Raw genomic sequence first — 13575 nt, 5'->3', positions numbered from 1 at the left:
TCTAATTCGTTTAGAGCAATGAGCCAGCGTTGGGAAGTGAGATGTTGCACCGTTTGGAGTGTGGGTCCCTCATTTCCACTAGGACAATTGAGACGCACCAAGCCCCAGATTAATTACCAGGACTTAATGACACCACCACACACGTAATAAATGAATACTGAATTTTTGGAAGACAAGTGGGTATTCTAGCGGAGATGATTCCTGGGAATAGATTTTACTGACTACATATGAAAACTAATTGCACTTACAAATTGAAGAGGAATACACATCTGATTTTCCTTAATTACATATTGCGGGAGGTGTCAAAGTATAAAAGTTACCAAAAGAGTCCAGTTGCTTTCTTCATCCTTCACTGCTAACCAGCATCTGCTTGGATCGTGAAAGCGCTGGTGTTACTGGTCTGTGGACTAACGTCTCCCGTTGGAGGAAGGAAACGTGCGGGACCAATACTGAAGCCCTTCCGTTGTGGAATATTGAACAGCCTGAGTGATGTCTGTTGTAACATTTGTTTGGTGGGGATTTTTTTTTTTGTTTGTTTATTTGTTTCAGCTGGCATTTGAAAGGCACTTGGCTCTTCAGGGTAATAATCATTTTACATATGCTTTATAGAGTATGTTTATTACCAGACAATTGAAGAACAGATGTCTGCAGTCTTGAGGCTTAAGGGGGAGGGACAGGAGGGACCGGAGATGGAGGGGATGATGGCGTTTTGAATCGTGAAAGCACCGCTGATGCTAACTCCGTTGAACGTTGTTTGGATACCGGGTATTAAGGCCGCAAGGGTATCCATTTATTAATATCAGCCACACTTCATTAAGATCAAGCAGCAATTAAAAGGGTTGCAAGATGGAAGAGAAAGCAAAGTGTTCATTGATTTGGAAGAAGCAGTCGCTTCTAAGCAAGATTGTGTCCTTGTGAAGGAGTGGACGAGAGAGGCTCAGCTGACTTGGCACCCTTCACCTCTCTGTCGAGTGCGCAGTGTCTGTCTTGGGGGATCTCCCCCTTGGTCAGATGGGAAGAACTGCAACGAGTCGGTGATATTCTGGTCACTGCCTTTGATTTCAAAGTCTGGAGAGTAAGAAAGTGAAAAACAAAGTGTTGATTTATTAGAGTAGCCAAAAAAAAAAGGGAAGAAGGAAAGGCAAAATTACTGATTTGACTCTGCTGATGTTGATTGAGATGCAAAGACTGAAGTTTAGCGCTCGGGTGTGTGCGTGGTCCAAGGCGTTGGAAAGTTTGCTAGTTCTTGGTATTTCAGATTGGTCGGAGTAGGGGGAGAAGAGCAGGTAACAATTTGACATTTTAATTTAACCTTTAAATTATTATGTTCATTTATACTGGTCCCCATCATTTAAAGCAGTAGCTTTTTACTTGATAGCATTTTTGGAATTTCCTGTTTCTTCCTCCTATGTTAATGGTAATAAAAGAGTGATTGCTCTTTTAATAAATAAAATAAATGCTTTAGGGAATAATCAAGGAGGATAGTAATTTACTTTTGCTGCCTGTTGATATCAGCATGTTCCTCACCAACTGGTGGCAATCAGCTCTGAACTGCTGAAGGTCAAATTTCAGACTCCGCTAGTAACCTGTCCTTGGGAGGGAGGTGCACAGCCTACAGAATATGTACATACACGCAGGGTACATATGCATTAGCAGTGATGTTTTAGCTTTCCATGCTTTGGGAATAATCGTGTCAAGCTTCTATTTAATTCAGAATATGTCAAGATAAAAGGTACTGTATGTAGAATTAAAATCCTCTGTTTATTTTGAAAATGTTGGGAGGGGGTGGCAAAGTTGTCATCGGTTCCTATGGGGCATCGAAGTCCTTTGGTCTTTACGAACATCAACTGCTGCTGCAGCTGAGCAGCGTTCATAACTACGTAACTGTAATTGATACAAAGCTATGTATATAACTAAGAACCCGTGTGTACCTTGCTGATAATCCCTTTTATTAGTATATTTGTACAGCTATAATAATAAACAACTAATTTGATTTTAAAATATGCTGTAATATCTTGTAGTTGTGTACTATAAAATTAATACTTGATAATATGGGGAATGTGTTATTTGGGAAGCAAAAGGAGTGTGAAAATCAGATTAGTTAGTTACATTTAGTATGTTTAGACTATGTTAAATGATACCAAGTATGTTAAGAAAAATGTGTGGTATTTTATCAGTCTAAGGGGTATGTACTATTATTGAAGTAGATGGAAAATGTCTAATAATCCTAGGGCACAGATAGTGCTAAATAGTGAGAGCTGATGTCTTCAGCTTTTTGAAATCAAACCTAAATACTTGATTTTAGAGAAATCGATAAAACCTCCTCAAGCTGGGAGAGGGAACTGACAACACTGACTGCCTGAAGTTTGTATTTCAGATTGAATAATGTTCAGAGGATAAGGGGTTAAGTAAAAAAAAAGTCTGAGATGCTGTTATGTACACAGGAAAACATTATTTGCCAACTTTTAAAGTCAGTGACCCCTTAAAAATCTAACCATCCAGATTTCATGAATACTATTTTTTTTTTAAGTCTTACATGCAGACATATCCCTTATCTTCAAAGAGAGGGAAAAAATATCACTTCGTTAATCTAAATCTCGCTTCTGCAAGGTAGGCAGTATCTTCCCCTTAGAGAGGGAGGCTGTGGAGGCAGGGAGGTGGTGCCTCTCCGCAGGCTCGGCGGTGCGGCCAGGCAGACGGGGCTCAGGCCGGGAGCTCTCGACTCCTGCTTCTCATTACGGTACCGGTAGTCACCGCGATGCTTAATATTCCCGTCTTTATTTTGGAATCGTTCATACTCATCCTTGAGCGTGACAGATGCTTGATGCAACTTTTCATACACTCGCTGTTTACTTCAGTTGACCTGAATCGAAATCTTAAGGGAGCAATTTGACACCCACCTACTGAATTTTTTTTCTCCTCCTGGTTTAATGAGTGTTTAGAAGACATTTAGTTGATGAGTCCCTTGCTGTTGACATTTAGTACTTTATATCTGTCAACAGCGGGAATGAATGTTTCTTGCAGGCGAATCCTAACTCTTTTCTCTTTGACAAGCTCTCATAAAGTCTGCGTCGCTGAATTATAAAGGCGCATTTCAGAAGAGCTTGTTGTTGTGACACTGCTAAGGAAAGGTTTAGTTCTGACTGAGGCCATCGCAGAAACGGGACACATGCACGGGAAGGGGATGGGGAACAGCTTCACATTTTGTGCTTTTTTTCCCCCAATGCTTTATGAGAACTGACAGTCTTACTCTGTGTGTCTGATTAAAGATGACAGTTTATAAAAACCTTAAGGTAAGGCTGTTCATTTTCGATGACAGAAAATAAAGCAATCCCCCCCTACCTCCCACACAAACAAAAACTCTTACATGCCAAAAAAACTCTTAATAAGTGATGCATTGATTTTATATTGTCTGTCAGAGAATGTGCTTCAGCAGATCAGTCAAGTTTTGAGTTTTCAAACATTCTTCACCCATACGGGAAATCAACAGCCTGTCAGAAATTTCACATGTCTCCAGCTCCTCCTTTCCTTCGGATGACATACAACCTGAAGGAACATAGAAATTTTGACATTTGCAAGAACTTACGCTGAATAGCTGAGAATAGTGTTAATTCAATTCCATGATAATGAATTACTTCTAACCCGTATTATGTTCATCAAGCCAACAAAGTAGTTTTAGCTCATTTCTTAACGGAAATGCTGCTTAAGTTTAGTTCTAGTATTTAACTCATGTTCTCATGGAGCACGATTAAGATTCCTCATATTGCTGAACACTTTTATTAGAGTGTAAGCACAGATTTATGATGTCATACGAGTTTTCAGTGACTTACTTATTCCTTTTGAATACTGCATCACAAGACCGGAGTTGTGTCTTAGAATAGACCAGACTATTTCAGCTGGAAGGGACCTACAACGATCACCTAGTCCAACTGCCTGACCACTTCAGGACTGACCAAGAGTTAAAGCAGGTTGTTAAGGGCATTGTCCAAACACTGACAGGCTTGGGGCATCGACCGCCTCTCTGGGAAGCCTGTTCCAGTGTTTGACCACCCTCTCGGTAAAGAAAGGCTTCCTAATGTCCAGTCTAAACCTCCCCCGGCACAGCTTTGAGCCATTCCCATGTGTCCTATCACTGGATCCCAGGGAGAAGAGACCAGCACCTCCCTCTCCGCTTCCCCTCCTCAGGAAGCTGTAGAGAGCCACGAGGCCGCCCCTCAGCCTCCTTTTCTCCAAACCAGACAAACCCAGTGTCCTCAGCCGCTCCTCCTGGACATTCTTTCCAGCCCCTCCACCAGCTTTGTTGTCCTTGTCTGGATGCATTCAAGTACCTTCACATCCTTCTTAAATTGTGGGGCCCAGAACTGCACGCAGCCCTCAAGGTGAGGCCACACTGAATGCTAAGTGCAGCGGGAATGGCAGCAAGTCTTGAGATACACCAGCAAACCTTGTGTAGATCTTCTCATCTGGCTCTTTGCAAAAGAGATGGTGAGCATGGCTGGTGGATGTGGATTAAGAAGTTGGCAAAAAGTGCTGATTTCATACTGTGCAAAGAATAATCATGGGCAATTACAGTTGGAATGGAAGGAGGTTATTTTTGACTTTTCCAGCTTGTGGTAGTGTTAAACAAAGTTTTAACATGGACAGAAGCCAGCACGTCTTGTATATGGACCTGTGAATTTATTGTTCATCTAACTGGTGTTTTATTAGTCTAATCAATATAGAACAATAAGTAGTAGTACACTTATGGTAAAACCAATAGAGTTATAAAAATCTGGATTTATAGACCAGATTATCATATTATTACTAATTCTAGTTAAATTTTAGTTAAAAATTAAAATAGTCAAGTCTATTCTGCCCATGACGGTAATTGGTAAGTGATCTCTGTCTTCTTCTCGACCCACAAGCTTTTCCATCTTATTTTCTGCCCCCATGTCCTGTTGAAGAAGGGGGAGTGAGAGAGCAGCTGGGTGGGGGTCTGGCAGTTGGCCAAGGTCAACCCACAAGAAGCTACTGTGGTCTTCCAGGGTCTTACAGACGCCAGCATATCTTTGGCGCTAAGAAGGAAGAGGGTAAATGTGATACAATTGTTTTAGTGGCTCTTCTCCCATACCAGGTGTGGCAAGTAGTCTGGGGAATTCCTTTTATATTTCTCACATCATGTCACCAGACCAAATAATTTTACGTTAGAGTGTTTCTGTACCCATTAGCCTGCTAGCCAAGGCTTCTGAAAGTCAACTCCGCTAGCACGTTTTCCAGGCCTAAATAATTTTTTTTTTTTTAATATGAATGTGTATTTTTCCTTAAGAGAATCTGATATACCTGAAATTCTTCGGCTTTCTTTTAGCTCTGTTTCCACGTAAATCTGTGCGCGTAGCTAACATCTAGCTAACTCTACAATTTTACAAGGGTGTGCTCAGTATCTTCTGTAGGTACCCCTATGATGGCTGCAAATTTGTTTGGCAGAATTAAAAAAAAGATCTGGGGAAAAAAGAGGGTTTTTTCCCGTTAACCCACACCTCTCCCACACAAACTTGCAGGCAGCGGCAGTGACTGATTTGCTGCCCGTGCTTTGCCCAGGCAGACAGCTGAATTGGTTCAGATTATTGTGGCGGGGACCGGCGAGGTGAGTCAGGGCTTGTAAAATGCACAGCTTGCTTTCGAAAGAAACGTGAATCTTGTGTGAATGCAAACTGGCCATCGAACTCCAGTCAGCCAGCTGACTGGTGGGGTTTTATGGACGGTTAAATGCTTCTGCACTCAGGGACAGGGCATGAAAAGGAGAGTACGAAGCTGCGTGTCTGTCGAGGTGGACTCCAGTGAATCACAGTTTGTCTAAGCATTATGGATGTTTATTTGAGTGTATGGACACCAGTAAATAGTTTTTGTTCCTGAAGAAAATCCAGACAGTGACACATCACCTGGAATTTAATTTTTGAAATGGACCTTTAGATGCAGTTGCTGCTCATGATAGTGGCAACTTGAGATTTCCAGAGCCCAGTAGGACCAGTTAAGGCCATCGCCTTAGTTCTGTCTGTACCTTCAGATCAGTTGGTTTCTGGGGTTTGTTTAGCTGTGGAATACTAAAACAAACGTTACAAAATAGCACAAGCTAACAGCATCTCTTTTTTTCCAGTCTTTAATGTGACCTAAGAACCAATCCTTGCAATAATACTTAAAACTAATGGAGTGGTTGGTGGTACCAGGGATGCTCAGTGATGTGATAGTGCCTCTGAACACAAAAGCACTTCTTTTTATTTAGGTTTTATTTTGGCTGCCCCAGCTGATTTATCATAGGATAAAAAGACTACAGAGAAGGCAGTGAACTACAGTGTTGTGTTATACTGTAAAATGTACTGATGATCAGGTTCTGACTGAAGCTCTTAGTGGCTTTAGTAATTTTTGGTGACTTTTTTCAGTAAACTCATATCTCTGCAGTAACAGTAAGAGAGTGAGTGTTTTGAAGTTTAAAAAAAAAAGTTTACACTCTGTAAGGTCAAATAACACTGCTAAATAAGTGCAGATCCCTCAAAAATTGTCTGTTCCTTGATTTTGGGATACCCAAGTTGATAATTTTTAGTCCTAAGCCAAGTTCAATGGACATGAGACATAATCGTTCTGAATACAAAGAAAAATTGGAGACCTTCTAGAAATAACACTAAGTACAACAAGAAGAGAGCAATATTGGGAAGTGTCAGATTTGGTTCTCTTCTAATAGCTCTCCAGAGCTCTCAGAAGAAAGTCACCATTTTGCTGCTTTTGGAGGAGGATGAGTGACGACCGTGGAGAGCCGTGGTGAATGGCCAGACGGTGGAGAGATCACAGCACAGAAAATCAAAACTGCTACACGGAGTAGGAAAATTTAAATGCTCTGAAGTTTTATAATGGTACAGGGAGGAACTTAAACCATCCTCTTTTGCTACATCCTTAGGAAAGGTGGAGACAAGTCTTCAGTCTAGAATCATTCTTCATTTTATTTTACAGCGCTGTGCAGTTTATCACTGCAATCCATTCCTAACTGTGAGTGTCATCCCTCTTGATACATACCGGATAATTGATTTTAATAAAAATGGGTCTTGCAGTTCACTCTGAAAATCAGAATGGGCCTGCACCAGGTGTAAATCGTTAATCTGAACTGAAAGCAAATTGTTGTTAAAAAGTAATAAAAGTTAATTAATTGCAAGGATTCTCTAGATTGCTAGTTGCTATCTTTTCTTAACATTGGCATTTTTCTCTCTCTCCTTTGCCTGGCTCCTAAATTATTGTTTCATCTCTTTCCCAGGCAGCGTTCTACCTAGTTCTTTAAGTATTTGGGAGTATTTTCTGCTTCCCATTCATCCGGGTCAAACTGTGTTCTCTGTAAGAGGTGCCAAACTTGTTGCTATATGATCTGCTGATAAAACAACTCATCCAACCTCTGCTCATCTGCCTTTTTCCCCAAAGTCCCCGCCACTGATGTGTGTCTGGTCACACAAGAGGTGCATCCATTCCAGTCATGCGAAGCCCACGTTTTTCGTTGTCTGATGGAAGGAGATCTGCCATGTGCATCCTTCAGGAGCCTCCTAAAGAAAATGTTTGGCACCTCTTCCATATTAAAAAAACAAATAGAAGTTGTCAAGGACGGAGAAGTATTGTTCAAGTAAGCAGAATGGGTACTTATTATCAGTTTTAGATACGCCCAGGCCAATAGTTAAGTGTTTTTTCCTGGTTAGTTTGATGAAAGGCAGTAATGGATTTAATTGTTGGTTGTCATTTGTAATGTAGTATAGGCAGTATTAGAGTTATTCTGATAATGTGTTGTAATTACCTACCATCAAGCGTTTTACAATGTTAAAAATATGATCTTTGAAGTAATGCAGCTAAGTTCTTTGAATTGAAGGCAATAGCTATTGAGAGTACAATATCATTTAAAAATGTCAATCAAATCAGTTAGATAAACAAAATGAAGGTGGTGAGTTTTTTTCCATAAATTCTTCCTGTGCCCTTAAACCTTCCCGAAAGCTTGGCAGAATAAGCAACATGCCTGGAGGGCTGATAAATAAAAGCTATTTCAGAGTTCCCCGCACACATGCCTGGTTTGAAAAGTATTGTGCGTCTTGCATAAAGCGCTATCCAGAAAGCCTCTTTGTGTTCAAACCCGAAGGGATTACTATTCATTTTGGCTTTGCTATAGTAGGAGAGAAAAACTCTCTTAGGTAGTGTTGCCCCTAATTCTGCGTGAGAAATGATCGTGCTAAATGGTAGATGGGACAAAGTTTTTTAAAAAGGCAGAGGTTTCAATTTGCATTGACCTTATCTACGCGCACAAATGAATCAACAGATGCAAATGAAGCAGGGGAGGCTGAACTACCAAATTTGTATGCTTGGTTGCTTTGGTCGTGTGCCTAGTCTGGGAAAGAAAGGGGGAGGGAGAGGAAAAAAAATCTGAAGTCTAATAAATAGAAGTGTGGCTCCCAATGACCTTTACCTACTGTTATAATTTTGATGTAGAGCAACCAAATTCCTGAAGATCGTTTAATCGGCAAAGTTGAATTTTGATGAAACCACGTGCCACAGTCCCATTACTGCTGCAGAAATTAAATATAATTCATAGCAATATTCTCGATTCATAGGGATTAATACCAGTGAACTGTCACCTTTTCACATTCTTTCAACCCTCGGTGTCGCAAAGCCTGATATAAGATAGAAGTATCCCACATTGCTAAGTCAAACTCCACACCCATTCAGATACAAAATTTATTTGGGTAACAATAAGATGAATTAAAACATCATGTATATATCCTATATTTTTAGCCTCAATTTTTGATTAAGAGGTTTAAATTGATTGCATCTTTTTTTTTTTTCTGCGGGGTGGCGCATGTACATGTGTAGTCTCATGATGGGACACATATCACTGCAAACCCTCTAAAATCATGACCCAGAATTTCCCCTAGCCCATGGCATTTAAGAAATGATTGCTCCTCTAATTTGTTGGCAACATCTGTTGCCAAAAAGAAAGATGAAAAGACCAATGGTGTGACAAGAGTGACATTTTTCTTCTTCCAAAAAGAAGATTAAATAAAATCTTTCTTGTAATTCTTTCACATTCCTGAAGCTCAGGTAGATCTTGTCGGAGACATGTCTTGCGTTCAGGTGGCCTGCTGAATTTTAAAGGCAATTTTAAATATGTTGTTTTCCTCTCCTTTTCATACAAAATCAAAGTGAGATAACAGAGGCTGACAGTAGATTTTTGCAGAGCTTAATAGGCGTAAATCTCTCTCCGGATGGAATTAGCATCAGGCATGAAGAGCCTGGCTCGGGGAGAAGATGATGTCAGTGTCGCTAACGGGCATTTTCTAAGACTTCCCTGTGTTTGGTGGCAAGTCCCAGCAGTTCAACGCAGAAAAAAAGTCAAATTGTCAAAATTCATTAGTGGTTGTCACTTCATAAACCTTCAGACTGGAATTCCCCCTTTGGAATTTCAGTGGAATGATTTTTTTTTCTTCTTCTTCAAGTAAGTAGGACAATCAGATGTTGTACAAAACTGCTGGGATTTAACCCATTCATAGCTTTTTGGTTATGGCTGCAAAGAAATGGTGAATTTAGGAATTTGAGGATCAGTTCCATGCTCTGCCAGAACCTTTGCTACTTCTAGCAGGTCTTTTTATACTCAAATCTCCAAGGATACATTTTGAAGCCTGGTTTCATCAGAGATGCAGGCCTTTGGGTATGGGTAGATAAGCTTTGCTGAAACTTGTTGATTTAGGACGTACCAACTTCAGTACATCGGACCATTTGATTCATTGCATTTCTGCATTGTTTCACCTCTGGGTTTTTTTTTTTTTCAGGTAGTCTCCAAACACTGTTATTTTAGTGAAGTAGTATTTTAAATGAATTGCCTAAGAAAGAACTGTAGTTGCCCTATTTCCATTGTTTTTTGTAAGTTCTTTGTAAGAAACAAGTCAGCGCTAAATGATGCTATTTGCCTCTGTTTATAAATGAGCGCCGTTTCCACGGGTTTATTTCTTGGTTTCTAATTAGGAACTTCTTGATTGTTAATCGGGGCAATTTGACAAAGGAAAAAGGAGACTGATTAAGTAGGAGGTTAATAAGCTAATATCTTGTAGTATAGGGTTTGTCAGGAGGTCTCTCAACCAGCACCAGGAATCCTTCATCACTTGTTGTCTCCTAGAGCATGAGAATTGGTCTAGCCTTAAAGGCTTCTCCTGCACAGCAGGAGAAAATGCACGTGCATTTTCCTTACCCCTCCGATTCTAGCAAAATCGCTCCAGAGCCATGGTCCTGGCTTCTTCTGCTCAAGGTCCATGTTGAAGCTACGCTGCAATAGCGCTTTAATTCCCTCTCCACCAGGATGTTCGCTGCTCCAATGTAACCACTGAAGCAGAAGTCTGAGAGGGGGATTTTTAAAATATATTCCTTTCCTCTTCCTTTCTCCATGAGAGCTGGATTTTGGGAGCCTTATTTAGACATTTTTTTCCCAGATTTTCATATACACAAAGTGGTGTCGCTACCCAAGGGTGTTGAAACTGCGGTTCATAGGGAGTTATTTTTATAGATGATTTTTTGCACACAGTTGTACAGAAATAGAAAGGTTTTGGTTTAGTTTATATGTTTTGAATTCCCAAATTTTAAAGGATATATTAGTAATGCTTTGATTTCCTAATTAAATACCTAATTATATTTAGCAGTTTTACAGTTTTTGCCAGTTTCTGATGGCTTTTACTGTGCTGATCTTTGCTGTTTGTGACATTTAAAGCGTATGTTTGAATTCTTATATCTCTTGTGTCTTGTCATTTCGTTGCTCTTTTTTAGTACGAATATGTAACTTTTGCAAAATAATTGCACAATAGGAAATACAGTGTAATTTTTTGAAAGATGCAGACCCAGTAGTATACCCTCAAGAAAAAGAAGTAGAGAACCATGGTGCAGCTGCAGGTGTGCTGAGAACAAGGAACCAGCTGGTTTTGTGAGTAGCAGAGTAGTTGGGGGTGTGTAAGTAAGAATCCTTTCCTTGCAGCTTTTGATTTATAATTGTGTGTGTAGTATTCCCCTTTAGAGGCAAAATATATTGAGGGGGAAAAAGAAACGCCAAACAAGAACATGGAAATCACCTTAGACTTGGCCTGGAGGTGCTTTTTACAGTAAATCTTTTGACATTTTTGATATCCATGTCATCACAAAGTTGGGGGAAAAATTCCCACCTTGTATGACAAGCCACCCCAGAGAGAGCAGTTGTGTCACAGGCCATTAATGTTCGTCATTACAAAGCGTAATGTGGCTTTTTCCTTTGTTCAGCTCCTATTTATCTAGGAGGTGTATAGAGGTGGCCAAGGGGTATAGCAAGAAGTGAAGTTTCAAGCTCAAGGGTTGTCTCTCTCGTGTAGCATCTCAAAAACACTACTGGCCCAGAAGGCACTTGTACCGAATTGTTGGCAAGAGGTGCGTGACTTCAGTGTCACTTTGGTTTTAATAGGGAATGTTGGTTTATGGAGATAGATGAAGCCTGCGTGCTTCAAGGGAGCCTTCTGGGGCAGGAGTTAGGGTTGGCTCATGCTGGAGTGCACCCAGCGCGCGTGGGGACGGATATGTTGAGATGGTGTCCTCAGGCCTTTGCATTATCACAGCTTCCCTGTGGTGCCAGCAGAGATGGTCAGCGTTCCTCAGCTGGAAAATCACTGCCTTTCACAACTTACTGTACTTCAATTTCCGTGCTTAGTTTTTTTTTTCATTGTTTAGCTATTTGGTGTGTAACAAATAGCACAGCAACATATAGGCCAAAAAGATACCCCCTCTTTTCACACGTTACTGTCCCTTTTTTGTGTATTTCTGTAGAATAATTTCTCAGTTGCACTAAGGATGCTATTAAGTCTTTGAAACACAACATAAGAACTGTCAGATTCTTTTTATTATAATACAAGTCACTGCAGTAACTAAGTGCTGATACAGTCTGCCTGGTCTATTTTTAGGAAATCCAGAGCAGGATAAATTAAAAAGACATATGTTCATGGGTTACTAGGAGGTGCTGAGCTTTGTTAGTGTGAAATTCAAACCAACTTTTTCCTAGAGTCCTCAACCCACAATACCACAATGTATGCATTGCAAAAGGTCCTTTCGGCTGCATCGTCAGTCCTCAAGGAATGCTTGAATTAGAAGACAGAGATGGTTTCAGCGAGAGCATCACCCAACCAATGCAGAGCACTGATGTTCTCCTCCATCCAGTTGCTGCTGCAGAACTGTAGCATAAATCCAGCTCAGCAAGAGCGACCACGAAAGGTTAGGTCTGAAGGTGTGAATGGGAGTGAGATGCCCTGGAGCGGGTCTGCAGTTAGACCTGCCCAATTTCACAACTGCATGGAAAGATTAGATGTGAGGGTTGGTTCGTTTCTCTCTATTCCCCTTGAGGTGTTACCAATGTTCTTAACGTTACAGATTACAAAGTAAGACACACAGCTTAAATTCCTGTTTTATTTGTAGCCTATAAGAACTGATCATTGATGCTTTGGGAGTTTGTTTCCCAATCCCCGTAATTTTCAGTGCCGTGGAGCCTTGCCTGTTAATTCCATGGCATGTCAGCAGGAAAAACCTCACTGGCATGTGTTGTTTCTTAAGAGGATGGACAAAGTGTCAGTTTAGGTTCTGGGCAAGGGCAGTTTTGTTTAAATATCCACAAAACAAGCCTTGTTCACCCTAAGGAAGCAGGTGACTAAAACTTTGCAATACTGCTTTAATTGAGGGTTTTTTTAGCCAACTACTTCTTTCTTATTGAATTTGCCATCGTGCCCTGTTCTTTCTCCTCCTGTCTCATAGATGAAGGTCCAGAATCTGAAGTGAACCGTAAATAGTCAGGAGCACGTGTCCATATAGGTATGAGCCTTACTTACCAGGCTATTTACTGGACAGTCGCATCCTCACCTCATGCACAAGGACAAAGCTCAACTGATAATGAAATCTGCACGTTTTCCTTTAGGATATTTATAACTATGGTGAGAAATTTGCTCTTGCTTTGCATGTCAGATAGATGGGAATATCTATTCCCACAGTTGAATTCCATCCACAGGTAAGTACAGTCTGAATATACTTTTTCACCTTCTGAATTGCATATAAAGGAGAGAGCAGGATCTGATTCTCTGCTTACTAAAATAAATGCCAGGAAGGACATGACCTAATTATCTTGCTTCCCGTTTTCCATCTACATGAAGTCTTTCAGCTTTGTGGGTGTTTTGTCTGATTTTTGTCATTGATCCTAGAATTTCCATAATTTCAGTATTCACCAAAGAGGGCGATGAAGTACATATGTGTATTATAATTACGTGATGACATGCAAATAATGTCTCAGGGTAAAGAATCAAAGATTCTGATATTGATAAACTTTAAAAAACTTCTTTGGTTAAGCTCAGACTATGTCAGTCCCAGGGTTTAAAGTCCCAAATGAAACATCAATAGATATATAGCATTTACCTCAAACTTCTTAATCCCATTTCTCATTCTGTCACTTCCATTGTTGCCTCGACACCAAGTTGAAGCTTGTAGCTCAAGGGCAAAAAATAAAGCATTTTGATGAGCCAGTCTGCAAAGGGC

At 40.4% G+C, this 13575-nt stretch overlaps 1 protein-coding gene across 9 annotated transcripts in view; it reads left to right on the top strand.

Moving 5' to 3' along the window:
- Positions 1-13575, top strand: part of EXOC4 (exocyst complex component 4) — a 404931-nt gene that overhangs the window by 194525 nt on the left and 196831 nt on the right. The window contains exon 12 of one of the 9 annotated variants that reach the window (XM_075142428.1): positions 15-12796. The exons of the other annotated variants lie outside the window; for them this stretch is intronic. Within the exon in view, the coding sequence (XP_074998529.1) occupies positions 15-147 (133 nt within the window). The 3' untranslated portion in view covers positions 148-12796. Of the gene's footprint in view, positions 1-14; positions 12797-13575 lie in introns of those variants that run through there. 9 annotated transcript variants of the gene reach the window in all.

Source organism: Calonectris borealis, chromosome 1 (assembly GCF_964195595.1).
Source record: "Calonectris borealis chromosome 1, bCalBor7.hap1.2, whole genome shotgun sequence".
NCBI lineage: Eukaryota > Metazoa > Chordata > Aves > Procellariiformes > Procellariidae > Calonectris > Calonectris borealis.
Note: the sequence above shows the minus strand (reverse complement) of the source record. Positions and strands in the feature narration are given on the sequence as shown.